General features: G+C 56.9%; 7 protein-coding genes across 7 annotated transcripts; 4 read left to right on the forward strand and 3 right to left on the reverse strand.

Annotated features, from left to right (window-relative positions):
- Nucleotides 1-353: 353 nt before the first annotated feature.
- K452DRAFT_219750 (uncharacterized protein) lies at nt 354-971 on the forward strand (the record flags this gene model as incomplete). Its single annotated transcript, XM_033536431.1, has 3 exons — nt 354-415; nt 542-621; nt 865-971. The coding sequence occupies 3 exons, from the start codon at nt 354-356 to the stop codon at nt 969-971; spliced, it is 249 nt and encodes an 82-aa protein (XP_033401920.1).
- Nucleotides 972-1391: 420 nt separating this feature from the next.
- On the forward strand, nt 1392-3138 carry K452DRAFT_305171 (uncharacterized protein; the record flags this gene model as incomplete). Its single annotated transcript, XM_033542874.1, has 4 exons — nt 1392-1422; nt 1558-1774; nt 1847-1974; nt 2042-3138. 4 exons carry the CDS (start codon nt 1392-1394, stop codon nt 3136-3138), a joined length of 1473 nt encoding a protein of 490 aa, XP_033401921.1.
- A 744-nt stretch (nt 3139-3882) lies between these two features.
- On the reverse strand, nt 3883-5286 carry K452DRAFT_294798 (uncharacterized protein; the record flags this gene model as incomplete). The annotated part of the gene is made up of 5 exons (XM_033541746.1): nt 3883-4029; nt 4131-4313; nt 4380-4447; nt 4525-4909; nt 5128-5286. 5 exons carry the CDS (start codon nt 5284-5286, stop codon nt 3883-3885), a joined length of 942 nt encoding a protein of 313 aa, XP_033401922.1.
- A 374-nt stretch (nt 5287-5660) lies between these two features.
- Nucleotides 5661-7533, reverse strand: K452DRAFT_315437 (uncharacterized protein). The gene is made up of 3 exons (XM_033543865.1): nt 7171-7533; nt 6368-7112; nt 5661-6315 (listed from the first exon to the last, which is right to left on the reverse strand). The coding sequence occupies exons 1-3, from the start codon at nt 7353-7355 to the stop codon at nt 6097-6099; spliced, it is 1149 nt and encodes a 382-aa protein (XP_033401923.1). The 5' UTR covers nt 7356-7533; the 3' UTR covers nt 5661-6096.
- Nucleotides 7534-7662: 129 nt separating this feature from the next.
- Nucleotides 7663-8700, forward strand: K452DRAFT_242844 (uncharacterized protein). Its single transcript, XM_033537886.1, has 2 exons — nt 7663-7774; nt 7834-8700. Exons 1-2 carry the CDS (start codon nt 7693-7695, stop codon nt 8535-8537), a joined length of 786 nt encoding a protein of 261 aa, XP_033401924.1. The 5' UTR covers nt 7663-7692; the 3' UTR covers nt 8538-8700.
- A 206-nt stretch (nt 8701-8906) lies between these two features.
- K452DRAFT_219925 (uncharacterized protein) lies at nt 8907-11921 on the forward strand (the record flags this gene model as incomplete). Its single annotated transcript, XM_033536440.1, has 9 exons — nt 8907-9618; nt 9670-9763; nt 9815-10229; nt 10285-10408; nt 10466-10572; nt 10620-10756; nt 10932-11337; nt 11475-11628; nt 11758-11921. 9 exons carry the CDS (start codon nt 8907-8909, stop codon nt 11919-11921), a joined length of 2313 nt encoding a protein of 770 aa, XP_033401925.1.
- A 451-nt stretch (nt 11922-12372) lies between these two features.
- K452DRAFT_219342 (uncharacterized protein) lies at nt 12373-13418 on the reverse strand (the record flags this gene model as incomplete). Its single annotated transcript, XM_033536407.1, has 4 exons — nt 12373-12417; nt 12657-12816; nt 13049-13073; nt 13238-13418. The coding sequence occupies 4 exons, from the start codon at nt 13416-13418 to the stop codon at nt 12373-12375; spliced, it is 411 nt and encodes a 136-aa protein (XP_033401926.1).
- Nucleotides 13419-13602: the final 184 nt, after the last annotated feature.

The raw sequence follows: 13602 nt of genomic DNA on the forward strand, positions 1-13602 counted from the left end.
AGGACAGACGAAGGATTCAGCGGCCTAGCTGGCTACTCTACTAGTAGGCGAGCGAGATATTTGTACCTAGGTAGCCAGGCGAGGCGTGGCGGAGGCTCGGCGGAGGTGGTTCGAGGAATCGAGAAAGCGGGCCGGAAGCGGGCTAGCAGCGATCAGACGCATGGTGGCGCGACGAGCACGCACGCATGTTGCCCGAGCAGGAGCCTGGAGCTGCTGATCGAGGCGGGCCGACACCGCGCGCGCAATCGTTAAAATCCGCCGTGCGCCCCGGCTGGGAATTGTCGTCGCAACTTCTCACTTACACGCATCCCTCATACGTACATACATACGTTGTCGCCTAGATCAGCTACAGTATGGGCGCGCCCTCGTTTGCGGCCTCGAATGCCGTCATCTACCTCACCTACGGGGCGTTTCTGTGCGTACATATACACAAGCCTCCCTCCCAGTCCCAGCCTAGCGCAGGATTTTTCGCGCCTGGCGATGGGGGCATTTGTGTTTTTGTTGTCGTGGTTAGGCGCGGTAGCTAATGAGATACCTACAGCGCTACCGGCTTGTTCGTGGCTTGGAAGCTGCGCAGGCAGACAAGGTCGGATTATCTGTCTAGTAACAGGACGCAGAAGGGTTAGCATACACGCGCTGAGCTGCTGCTGCGGTGGCGGTGGTGGCGAGATTTCTTTTGCTCTTGCTCTCTCGCTCTCTCTCTCTCGCTCTCTCTCTCTTGCCTCTGCCTATTTCCCCGCAAAAAGAAAAGCAACGACACCATCGCCATTTCCTCCTCCGCCGCTCGCAGTCCCCTCCCTCCTCCTCTCCCCCTGTCAAGATTATTTTCGGAAGCTGACGTTCCCGTCTTTTCGCGACGTGCAGCAATTCCTCTCGCCCTGAACTTCATAGCTTCGGGTGAGTGCACATGCGCACGCAACAGTGGCTCCGGTCTCGGAGTTGGATTCGGCAGCAGCAGCAGCAGCGCATAGTGCAACAGTATTATCGAGCGCGCCGCAGCACCGCGAAAAACCGCTGATGCTGCGGCGCGAAGGCTTGGAAACTCTTGTTTGATTGCGTTCTCGACAGAGACGCGTCATCTCTCTCATCGTCAGGTTCGTATTATGATCGGTTTCTCGCAGCGGCGGCTGCGCTGGTCTGCTGTGTTTTCTTCGCCTTTCTTCTCTTTCTTTTCTGAGTCGTTGTCGTCGTCGTCTTTGCTGCCTTTGGCACGCGGATGGCGATGATGATGATGAGGAGGAGGGGGAAGAGGAGAGAGACGAGATGATGCAGCGCCAGCCAGCGCAGCCGCCCTGTGCGGCTTCACTACGGGCGCCGAGTCACGCATACAGCCGGCCATCCAACCCCGCACTCGCTCTGCTCCCACGCAGGCAGACAGACAGTGCGGGGAGATGGCCGGCGCGATGCCGACAAAGCTGAGATGTACCGTAACAACTCGATCAAGATAATACTTGCGTGAGGAAGTGCTGCCGCTATCCACTACAGAAACCCCCTCCCCCTTCCCCCTTGTGTAGCAGTTTCACTGACCAGAGGTCCCGCATTTTCGCTGGCCCACAGCCCTCGGTTCCGGAATCCTGTTCACCTACCCCGAGATCTCAACTATTGCTGGCGTGCAGGGCCTGGTCGTCTACTCGCTGTCGTCGGGCTTGCCGCTGCTGGTGTTTGGCTGGCTCGGGCCCGTCATTCGCCGCAAGTGCCCTGAGGGCTTCGTCTTGACCGAGTGGACCAGAGCCCGCTATGGCACCGTTACGGCGCTGTATCTGAGCTTGATGACGTGAGTTGCTGCGTGCTGCGAGGCGTTGGTATCTTGGGGACGGCCTGGCTGACATCTGATGTGTACGTACAGCCTCATCACGCTTTTCCTGTACATGGTTGCGGAGCTCTCGGCTCTCCAGCAGATCATCACCGCCCTGACGGGTCTGGACGGCCTGCCCGCCGTCATCGTCGAATGCGTCATCACGACCATCTACACCTGTAAGCAACCCCTCCGTTCCCGCCGCATCCCCACACCCATGAAACTAACATCTCACCCCCGCACCAGCCCTTGGCGGCTTCCGCGTCTCCTTCATCACGGACAACATCCAAGGCGCCATGGTGCTCGGGCTCATCATCATCGGCGTCATCACCGTGGGCGTGGAGACCAAAATCGACCGCAGCATGATCGCATCCTCGGGGCTGCTGGACTCGAGCCTCCTCGGCTGGCAGCTCATCTACATCCTGCCCGTCGCGGTCCTGACCAACGACTTCTTCCTCTCCGGCTTCTGGCTGCGCACCTTCGCGTCGCGCACGGACCGGGACCTCAAGATCGGAACATCGATCGCCACGGTCGTGGTGACGGCCATCCTCGTCCTAGTCGGCAGCACGGGGCTGCTGGCCGCGTGGGCGCCGGGCGTGCTCTCCGACCCCGCCGCCGAGGGCAGCATCTCCTTCTTCCTGTTGCTCGAGCAGCTGCCCGCGTGGGTCGTGGGCATCGTGCTCGTGATGGTCGTCGCGCTGTCGACCTCCGCCTTCGACTCCGTGCAATCCGCAATGGTGAGCTCGGGCTCCAACGACCTGTTCCGCAACAAGCTCGGGCTGTGGTACATCCGGGCCGCCGTCGTGCTCGTCATGGTGCCCGTCGTCGTCGTCGCGCTCAAGAGCCCCAGCGTCCTGCAAATCTACCTCATCTCGGACCTGGTATCGGCGAGCCTGGTCCCTGTCCTCGTCCTCGGGCTTTGGGATAAACTACATTTCTGGCAGGGCTTCGAAGTCGTGGTTGGCGGCCTCGGCGGCATCCTCGCCGTCTTCGTCTTCGGCACTATATACTACGGCAGCGCGCTCGCGGGCGCCAAGCTCATCCTACTGGAGAACGGCCTCTACGCCGATGACTGGGGCGCGTTTGGCGCGTTTGTTGCTGCGCCCGTCGGGGGGCTGCTGTTCGGCCTTGCGGCGCTGGGCCTGAGGCTTAGCGTCCTGTATGCCCGTGCGAGGTACACAGGCAGTCGTTTCACCGCGCTCGATAAGCCGGCCCCGAGGGCTGCGGATGCGGATCCCGATGCGGCGTCTGTGGCTGGGGAGCGCGGTGTCGGTGGCGCGTATGCCGGTGGTGTTGAGCCGGTGAGCGTGGAGGCCGGCGGGAAGGACGTCCGCTTTGTGTAGGGTGTTGGGTTGGGTTTAGGGTTGGGTTGGGTTTAGGGTTGGGTTGGGTTGGGTTTTGGGATGGGTGGAGGAGATTTGAGGAAAGCAAAAGAGGGAAAGGAGAGAGAAAGGAGAGAGAAGGGAGGGGGAGGAGAGGAAAGAACAGAGTAGGGGAAAGGGTTGTGTGGGGCATTGCACCAACGGACGGGCGAACGAAGATCAGATTGCAAAAACAGACAAACGGATGGGATAGACAGATAGATTGATAGAGCGGCGAAGGATCGGGAGGCGCCCGCACGCCTCGCCGCACAATACAAGACGGCGCACGCCATCAAGCACACCACACGCAGCCCGACGCGAGCGTTCAACGCCCGTCACCATCCAGCACGATTCGCTGCCTAGCGCGACAATAGCGCTTGTACGGAGGAGACGCAGAAATCGGGTTGGGTGGTTACGGTATGCGTGCGCGTTGAGACTTATTCGCTCTTATGCGGGGTTTGGGCCGTCAGCTGGATAGGGAGGACGCTGTAGGGCTGCTTGCTTGTGTCGGGTCGGTTTCTGTCTTGCTGGGCGGACGGTACGGACAGTCGAAACACGTACAGCTATGATCTACCGCTCTTTTCGGGGCCGAATGTACAGGTTACCCAGTTTCAACGTCGTAGCGGTCTTGGTTTATGTATTTGATATAGGTAAGCAGCTATATAAAACCCGTTTGTCCTTCATCTTCCTCTCATCCATAGACAAGCGAGGGGAACAGAGAGACGCTCACGCAGCACCAGCGCCCCACTTGCGGCCAGTGACGCGCTCGAACGCCTCGACGTACTTTTCGTGCGTGCGGGCGACGATGTCGGCAGGCATGGCGACGCCCTCTTGGCCCTTGAGGCCTTCGCGCGTGAGCCAGTCGCGGAGGAACTGCGTGCGGGGGGTTGGTTCGTTAGTCTGGAAAACCGGAAAAGGGGGATAGGTGGGTGGAGTGGGTGTGGGGAGAGAGGAGGGATACAGCGTGTACGTACCTGCTTGTCGAAGCTGTCCTGGCCCCGTCCGACGCCGTACTTGTCCGCGGGCCAGAAGCGGCTGCTGTCCGGGGTGAGGACCTCGTCGACCAGGATCACGGTGCTGGGGTCGGTGGGATCGAAGCCGAATTCGAATTTGGTGTCGGCGATGATGATGCCCGTCTTGAGGGCGTGCTCGGCGGCCTGCGAGGGCAGGGTTGTTAGATGGGGTTTTTGAGTGGGGGAACAGAGGGGAGAGGGGCTGCGCACCTTGTTGTAGAGGTCGAGACTCAGTTGCTCGATCTTCTTGATGGCGTCTTGGCCGACAATCTCAGCGGCTGGGGCGGGGACAGCGTGTCAGCAAAACAGAAAACTTGATAGGAAAGACGGAGCAGAGCTTCATGTAAGCACTCACCCTTCTCCTTGGAGATATTCTCGTCCTTGCCGCCAACCTCGGCCTTGGTGCTGGGCGTGAAGATGGGCTCGGGCAGCTTCTGCGACTCCTGCAGGCCGGCGGGCATCTTGGTGCCGTGCACAGTGCCGTGCTCGCAGTACTCCTTCCACGCGGAGCCGGTGATGTAGCCGCGCACAATGGCTTCGATGGGGAAGATCTGCAGGCGCCGCACCTGCATGCTGCGGCCCTGCAGCTGCGCCGCCTCGGTCGCGTTGACCTTTGTGAGGAGGCTGTCCGGCAGCTTGGACGACAGGAAGTGCGTCGACAGCGTGGGGATTTGGGAGGACAGGTAGTTGAACCAGTGCTCCGAGAGGGAGGTCAGGAGGGCGCCTTTTTGAGGGATGCCCTGGTGGGAGTTAGTGGTTGGAAAAGAAAAAGATGAAGTGGAAAAGACATGGGTGTTGTTGGACTGAGGAAAACGATGGAGGTGGGGAAATCAATGGACCAGTATGTCCCATTTACGTGAAGAAACCATAGCAATGCTATCTGCGAGAGATGGAAAACAAAGCAAAGACAGCATAAAATGAATCCAGATGACTCAGTCAATGAATTGAAAAAACCTACATTCTTCATAATCACATCGTACGCGCTGATGCGGTCCGTCGCGACAAAGAGCAACGAGTTCTCATCAATCTCATAGACATCGCGGACCTTGCCCCTCGCCACGAGCTTGAGGCTGCCCTGCAAATCCGTCTCTACAACTTCGCGCTGCTGCGTTGCCATTTTGCTTGCCGATTCCGGAACCCGCTTATGGTTCCAGGTCATGTGCGGGCTGCGGGAGAATTTTCCTGCGAGGTCTGGTCAGTCGGGGCGCCTTATGGTCGACCGAGCATACATACGATGGGGCTGTGGTGCTTCTCGATTGTCCGATTATGCACTCGATGGTTGGTGATGCTCGCGATGGTGGTGGGAAAGTTGGCAGCGCCGCGTGTGGTCAAGTACCAACTACGCCACGATACGCAAACGGGCTAGCCGATCTTTTAAGCACCGATTTTAACCGCGCTTGGTTGATCACCAGTCAACGCCCTGTTGTTTTCATTGAAATGAGGCTTCCGTCAAGCATTGCCGCGTCATAACATAAAAACTTTCCATTGATTCGTGGTGTTACCATTGCTGTTTGGTCTAAGAACGACGGATACCGGCGCTCTATAAGTTATAACATCTGTTTCTATTCTACAGCACCTATCGCGGTGTCATGGGCGGTTTTACAAATAGTTCGGCCAGTCCCAACGCTCCGCTGTTATACAAACGCCAATCTTGCCCTTCTGCTTCGGCAACAGGCTTGGGGCGCGTGGACAGACGGCATCCACAACGCCTCTAAAGAACGAGCATCTTGCTCTGAAAACACTTTTCCTTCCCTTTATGCAACGTGGAGTTGAGACGAGTATACCATAGCAAATACCTGACAACGCCATTCCTGTACAACCGACACCAAATGCGTCTCTTGAAATATTTTACAGGAACACTGGGTCGGCGGGAATCCGATCGACCCGACTCCTTGGCGGTTTTTTATCAGTCCTGGATTGGACGTTTTCAAACTTTCGACGTGGTTCCGAAGAACTTCAGCAGAGTCTCGTATGTTCCGAACATGATTGCCGCACTGGGCACGGTACGAAGCAGGTGAGGAGTAAGGCCTCCGTACAAGCCGACAAGTCCTTCCTCCTTGGCGACCAGGCGGAAGCATTGGACGAGACCGGTGTATCTAGGCCGTCCGTTCTCCGTAGGCGCCAGACGTAAACGGGTCCTCAAAACCTATAAAATCGTAAGTAATTGCTCAACAGATTTGAGAAAGAGAACTACGCACCTCATGAGGGTAAGTGAGGATAGTGGCAATAAACTTGGCACTACCCGCAGCACCGAGACCACCGGTCCATGAGACGACCTTGTCCCAGAAAGTGTGTTGGCGGCCGGAAATATCAAGTCTCTCCTGCCTTGCAGCCAAGCTCATCTTCATCTGCTCGTAAAGTACCCATTGCAGAGTGCTCTCAGTCACACCAAGGTAGCTCGCGCTAAGACCCTTGTAGAGACCCTTGATGCCTTCTTTACGGACGACTTGCAAAGTGCAGTCCAGAGCGTTCTTGTACTGCCTACCGCCAACCTCGCTTGCGTGGGACTTGTCCAGTTGTAACCTGGTCTTGACCAACCAGATGGGGTTGGTGGCCGTTCCTGTAACAATGCCGGCGCAAGCCGCTGCGCAAAGATGGACCCATGCGCCCTCTTGTCCGTTGTTGAGATAAGTACTGATGACACGCTTGCCATTGCCATACGTATAAAAGTTGATCGCGCGCGCAGGAACCACGCCAACCAAGTTCGGACCCAGGCCCTTAAAAAGCGCGCGGTAACCTTCGTTGCGTGGGATGGCGAACAGTATTTGGAAAGTTTCGCGGAAATGCAGAAGCGTACTCCGCGTGAAAGACATCGACGATGGACACGGAATTCCGCGTGCTGCGCGTGAGGCCAGCAATTGCTTGTGGTAATAGTCTGACTGGAGACGCGTTTTTAGGACATCAAAAGGCGCGGTGAGCGTGGCGGCCGCCGTTCCACCCAGCCTAAGAAGAAAATACAGTCAGCATGAAGTCAATAACGGCAACTAGCAAGGTAACATACGCTCCGGCGACAAAATGAGCCCATGACTTGGCAAAAGGTGTCGCCTTGGCCGCTACCTGCGAGCCGACAGGCACATCCTGCGGGACGAATTCACCAGTCTCGCGCGATTGCGGTAGTGGAGATTGCTGAAAAGATGGAGTGTCTGCTCGAAGTTGTCGAGTCTCGTGAACCGTGGGTAATGTCATATACGATAGCTATGCGGTGCGTGAAATGGGTGAGGTGATGATAATTTGGATGCGAGCGAGGGTTGCGCGTGAACAACTTTTGCTTGTGCGCGTGGAGGGAGGGTATCTTGTGGAAAAAGACGAGAGCGGGGGCGATGTTCAGTAGAGGCAGAGAGTGTTGCGGGCGGGGGGATTTTCGTGATGGCAAAAGAGCATTTCATGACGGAGAGCTCGAAATTCCTAGCGGAAGAAGCCGTGCGTCATGCGCCGCGGCCGATCTCGACCATCCAGGCACCTCCGCTTGCCGGCGCCACGCTGCTGCTGCTCTGCTCAACCTCCCTCAGCTGCCGTCACAACCATGCGCTGCACGCCGGCTGTAATGGCCCGCCCGGGCTTTTTGAAGCGCAGTATGGATGAACTCAAGCGCCGCTCCACCACAGGCATGCTCCCACCATCAAGCTGCCCGTCGCCGGCGCCTCGCTAATGGCTTGTGCTGCAGCTCTCAAGCTCGAGGGCCTCGGTACTCCCAGCGCGCCCTTCCCTCTCATCAATTTCTCCGAGCCCTCGTCCATTGAAATGTGCAAGGCCATGTCCGACAAGGACATTGGCGCCTTCTCCAACGCCAAGCTCGACTTTGTTCCCGGCGACGCGACTGATCCTCCTCACGCGCGCTTCCACGGCAACATCTCCATCGACCTTCCTCAGGACAAGCCTCACATTCAGCGGACTGGCTACGCCGGCTGGAGAACCCTGGACAGGCCTCCGACCATGTTTGGCAAGTCCCTGTGGGACGTAGACCCGTACAAATATCTGGCGCTGCGCATCAAGTCTGACGGCCGTAAATACTTTGTCAATGTCCAGACGGAGTCGGTTGTCCCGACAGACCTGCACCAGCATCGCCTCTACTCGCGCAAGTCGGGTGAGTGGGAGACTGTTCTCATCAGCTGGGGCGACTTTGTGCGCACAAATCACGGCATTGTGGTGGAGCCGCAGAGGGAGATCCTCAAGCAAAGAGTGCGCACGGTGGGTATTAGCTTGACGGACCGGGTTCCGGGACCGTTCGAGCTATGCATCAGCAGAGTGTGGGCCACCAATGGTTTGTCGGAAGAGGATATCAAAGAAGACGCGCGCTCGGAGGACTTTTCCAAGAAGCCGGTGCAAGAAGCCGGCGAGCCAAAGGGCTCCGAGAAGATTTCAATCTAAGGTATTGTGTCTAAGGATGGCGTTTGGCGTAGCATAGCAGTGCCTTGTCTAGGGCCTTCGGGCCGGGGCGATAACTTTCGTTGCCGCAATTTCGCGCGCCGGTCGCTGGGCCAAAAGGCGGAGGCTCACTGTATTCAAGCAGAATGTTAATAAGTTGATGCGCAGTTGACTGTTGTTGTGAGTTGTGACGATGGTGAACAGGCCGCAGTTTACCCATGGAGCCCGTGTGTTCTCGCTCAGCTGCCGACGCGATCAACTCAGCACCTGATTCCCGACATGGAGCGGTGACTAGCAGCAGAGTCCAGAGCTGGCTGCACATAGGTCATAGGAAGCTACCGTTTTGACGAGAACGCCCTCTCAACTTCCAGTATGGCTCGTTACCTAAATCCGCAGAAGATCAGCCTTCTGGTTCTGTCCAGTTTGTATTGCGACTCGGTGTTGCCTGTCTCGGCAACACTGCCAATCCTTTCTTTCATCACTGCTCAAATCATTCCTCCTTCTCTTCCACATTTCGCTCTCTCTGATTCTGAGAACTCCAATAATGGTGTCGTCTCAATTCATGACTTTGAGAATGCTCTCGCTTCAGTGGCTTCCATCAGCCCAGACCAGACTCTACTCGACCTCTTTCTAGAGCGGTTGTGGTCCATTGACTCCCTCGACGCTCTGCATGAGTTCTTCGATGGCCTGAGCGACCTTTTGGCCAAGCCAGGTCAAGGCGCAACTGGACCTGAAGCCGAACCTTCGGGTAAGCGTCGCATATATTTGTCTCGGACATCTCCCTTAGGCATGTTCATTCGACGCGCGCAGCTTGAATTTACTCGTCTCCAATTTTACGATGCGAGCAAACTGTGGTCAGCTTTTATCAACTACAGACAGCCAACGGCCGCGTCAGGCTTGGAGCAGACTGAGGATCCTGAGAACCCAGTCTTTGATGCCAACCTTCCAAACCTTGATGCAATTCGTGGAGATGATCTCTTCGAAGCAGCCTATGGACATTTGGCGAGAGACAAAAAGACCGACGCATTAGCCAGTACCGACGAGATTGAAAGACTGTTGGCCTTTCAAATTGATCAGTTGCAAAGTATGTATTGACCAAATAGTGGATGCATAACACCATCTCACAATCCCATAGGATTCGGCAATCGCGTGCCAGATGATATGAAAGAAGGGTTACGCCAAATGCTTGGCCCAACGAGTACCACCCCGAGTCTTGCACATTTCGTCAGGTTTGTTGCTGAATATTGCTGAATTTCTTTGAGCCTCAACGCTAACTGCAGCAGATTCTTCGATGCTTGGAGGGCAGGGGATTACACATCTTCCTTTGATCACCTCCACCGCTACTTCGACTACACAATGCAAACGCGAGACAAGACTTATTACCAGTATGCACTCCTTCACATGGCCATACTTCAGGCCGATTTCGGTTGCTTTAGCGAGGCAATTGCAGCCATGAATGAGACGATAGCGACCGCTCGAGAGAACCAAGATATGAGCTGCTTGAACTTTAGTCTGAGTTGGCTCAATCACCTCTCCAAGGCCTATCCGAAGCAGATAAAAGCTTCCGGGTATGGAGGGATGTTAGGGACCGAGCGTGATGGACTTGCGTTCTTGAAGTCCAAGGCTAAAGAAACCAAGATGTGGAGCCTTTTGAGTGCGACATTACTGAGTGAAGCAAAGATGCTTCTATCCAATGTAAGTTTCTTGTTCATTTCTCTACTCGTTCCGTATAACTAAAATGTATTTGAAGGGTGGCCCTGTACCCCGAGCCTTTGAACAAATTTTCCAATGCTCGCATCTCAACATAACTCATTGCCTTACGAGCAATCAAGGCGCGCAGATGCTCATGCAAGCTTCTATGTACGGACGTCTGGGTATGGATATTGAATTTTCTCTTCCATTGTACAAATTACTGAGACAGTTCACCATAGGCATGACTCACCTCTCGAACACATACTGTGATGTGCTTCGGGTGTGTTACGGATCCGTCTGTCCCGTAGATGATATACTCCGGTCAATCTGCCATACCGCATTTATCGTACGTGGAACTGTCTGTCATTCTTGGATATTGCTGACTTCCCGAAGAGTTCACAGTCAGGCTCTTATTCAGAGGCACTTAAAATACTTGAGTCCGTGAAGACTGCAGATCATCGTACACTAAAGTTCCATCAATACGTTGTGAACAACTCGGCCTTATTGAGGGCGAAGCGTGCATTGAGAAGGTAACACCAATTCATACTGTCTTTCTTTTTGCCCCCTGCACATGCCTAGGGGAGTGAGCAAACCCAAAAATCTCCTATCTCAAGGGCTTGCTTACAGGATTGGCGGCCCAGAGGCCCTTGAAAGCCTTTTTCAATAATTCAATCCTTTAACCAAAGCTAACTCCGCAAAACACAGATCCGACACCGACACAGCAGCGCACTTCATCCGCCAACTTCAATCCTTCAGCCCCTCAGACCCCGAAATCCTCTTCCAGCTCGCAACGCTCTCCATCCACCAACAAATCCGCAACGGATGCTACAGCGCCGCCTTACAGCGCATCGAAGACCTATTGGCCGAGCTGAAAGCCGAGGACGCAGACCTGTACCAGCGCATCCACCTGCTCACCATGAAAGCGATGCTGTTCTGCCGCACCGGCGAGCCAGAAAAGGGCTTCAGCGTCGCCATGCGCGCGGCTAGTGCTGCGCACCGCGCAAGGCTCTGGCCCGCGCTGTGGGAGGCCGTGTGCGTAATTGCGGAGACGCTGGTCGCGTTGGGCGAGTTTGCAGCCGCGTCAAGGCTGGCGGATGCCATTATTCCGCAGGTAAGCTTGCGTCTCGCTACATGAATTGTCCAAAGACAAGACGTCTTGACTCCTGAACCTCGACCCGGGGTTGAGAGGAGATCGCGTTCTGCGGCGTTTGCTATTTAGAAGACAATGCTGACGCTGTTCTCGCACAGGTACTCGAGGCAGGCGACAAGCAGCTCTGCGCTAAACTCTACGCCGTGCAAGCGGACGCGCACGTCGGGCTGGGCGGGCACGCCATGGCGAGCGGAAGCAGCTACGAGGCTGAAATCGTGCAGGCGGACTTGTTCCTCGACAAGGCGGGGCAATGTGAGTACTGCGCACAGCACACTGCACACCACCACCACCACCACCCGGAATCACCATCACCACATCCCCAACCCCGTTGTCGCGTTTCCCTCTTAAGCCATCACCCTACTGACAACACACCCCGCGCAGGCTTCCACCAGATCGAAGACGTCCGCGGCGAGAGCGAGACGCTCGCGAAAAAGGCGCTGCTGGGCAAACTGCGGGGCGACGAAGCAGGCGCGGCGAAAGCAGCGACAGAGAGTGCGAAGGTGGTTGACGAGGCGGGGGAGCGGGGCGTGGGCGTTATTTGTTAGCGGCGGCATAACGGGCGGTGGGGCACGGTGCGCGGAAGCTGTTGTGTTGGGTTGTGCAGGTCGGGACGCAGGTCCCCTGCTGTGGGTGCGGTGTAGGTACGCTCTCGAACGAACGAAAATCGGGTTGCGCTTTTGGGAGTTGCGGTGGGGATGGCTGGGCTGGGCTGGCTGGCTGGCTGCTGGCACGGTTTTGCGCGCTGTCGAGACTGCCTCTACACTGGCGCGTCGCTCGCTAGGTACAATCTCACCATGCAATTCAATGCAAAGCAAAGCACACACCCAGAGAGAGGGAGAACAACAACAAAAAAAGGCGAATGGCACACTTTCTGGGTGGAAATAACTACTAGCACGGCAGGTATGTACAACGTGAGTTATCTCGGGGCTGCGCTCAGCGGCATCACAGCATCCTTGACGCGGTGACGGCTGCTGCTGCTGCTGCTGCTGCTGCTGCTTAGTCCTTCTTGTGGTAGTTGTGGTTGTCGTTCCAGAAAGCGGTCTATAAGCGCAGACGGCGTCAGCATCTGCATAACTATCGTGCACGCACCACCGCCGCCGCCGCCGCCGCCGTCTCTGGGGATCCGAGGGCACGTTCGCACGCGCGAGGCGCCGTTCAGACGGCAGCGGCAGCAGGAGGGTCAGAACAGACGGCTCTTCGCCCGGCTTCGCCCGGCTCAGAGGCTCGAGCAGGGCAAAATTCTGCCGGGACGAGCGGGGTTGCTGTGAACTCAAACGTACCTTGTCACCGTCGCCCCAGAAGAAGTTCTTGGTGCGGATGTTCTGGTAGGGGTACTCGGGGCGCTCCTCGCGAGGGGGGAGGTGCTTCTCGTGCTCCTCGTGCTCGTAGTAGAGCCTGTAGGCGTTGGCGGAAGCGATGGCAAGGCAAGGGACGACGACGCTGCAGAGGGGTGTTGGGTTAGCCGGAGGCGCCTGTGCCAGTTTACTGTTTGTGTGTGTGTGCGCGCGCGGAGGGGAAGCTGTCTGCGCAAAACTGTACTGCGCGAGCTGCTAGACATGCTTGCAACTAGCGCAGGATAGCGCGGCCCCGGAGCCCAAGCTCCTAGTGCTTCTTTCTAGGCCGCGATTGGGCTGTTGCTGGCGTGCTCGAGGGAAGCTGGGGTAGGACTCACTAGATGGAGAGCTTGCGCCAGAGGTCTGCAATGCACGATCAAATCAGCGATGGTTCAGCTAAAACTGCAAGCAAAAATGCCCTTTCTCTGTCCCTCTCTTCTCTTTTCTCTCTTCCGGAGCTCAAACTCCAACTCCGACCAAAATTCCTTGTCGCGACCCGCCCCTCATCCAATTGAGATCGCACGTACCGCTGGTCTCGGCGGCGTGCTGCTTCACGGCAGCGCGCTCGCGGTTGAAGGCATTGTCGGCGGCGCCCTGGAAGCCGGACTCGCCAGCGCCCTGGGTGGAGTAGGGGCGGCGGAGGGCGGAGCGGGTGGCCGGGGCGCGCAGCAGCTGCGCGGAGCGGGCGAGGGTGCGCTGGGGAAGCATTGTTGCGGGTGGGTTGAGTGGAGAGTGTGGTCGGGGCTGGGGGGGTTTGTGCAGGTACGTCGAGTTGCGTGGGTGAGGTTCGATGTTCCGTCAGCCCACAACCCCGGCGCCCCCGGCATCTTCCGGCCAGCGCTTGGCGCGCCCTGACGACATCGCGCCTCTTCTCACTGGCTGTGAGATTGGA

The sequence above is a fragment of the Aplosporella prunicola genome, assembly GCF_010093885.1.
Source record: "Aplosporella prunicola CBS 121167 unplaced genomic scaffold K452scaffold_3, whole genome shotgun sequence".
Classification (NCBI taxonomy): domain Eukaryota; kingdom Fungi; phylum Ascomycota; class Dothideomycetes; order Botryosphaeriales; family Aplosporellaceae; genus Aplosporella; species Aplosporella prunicola.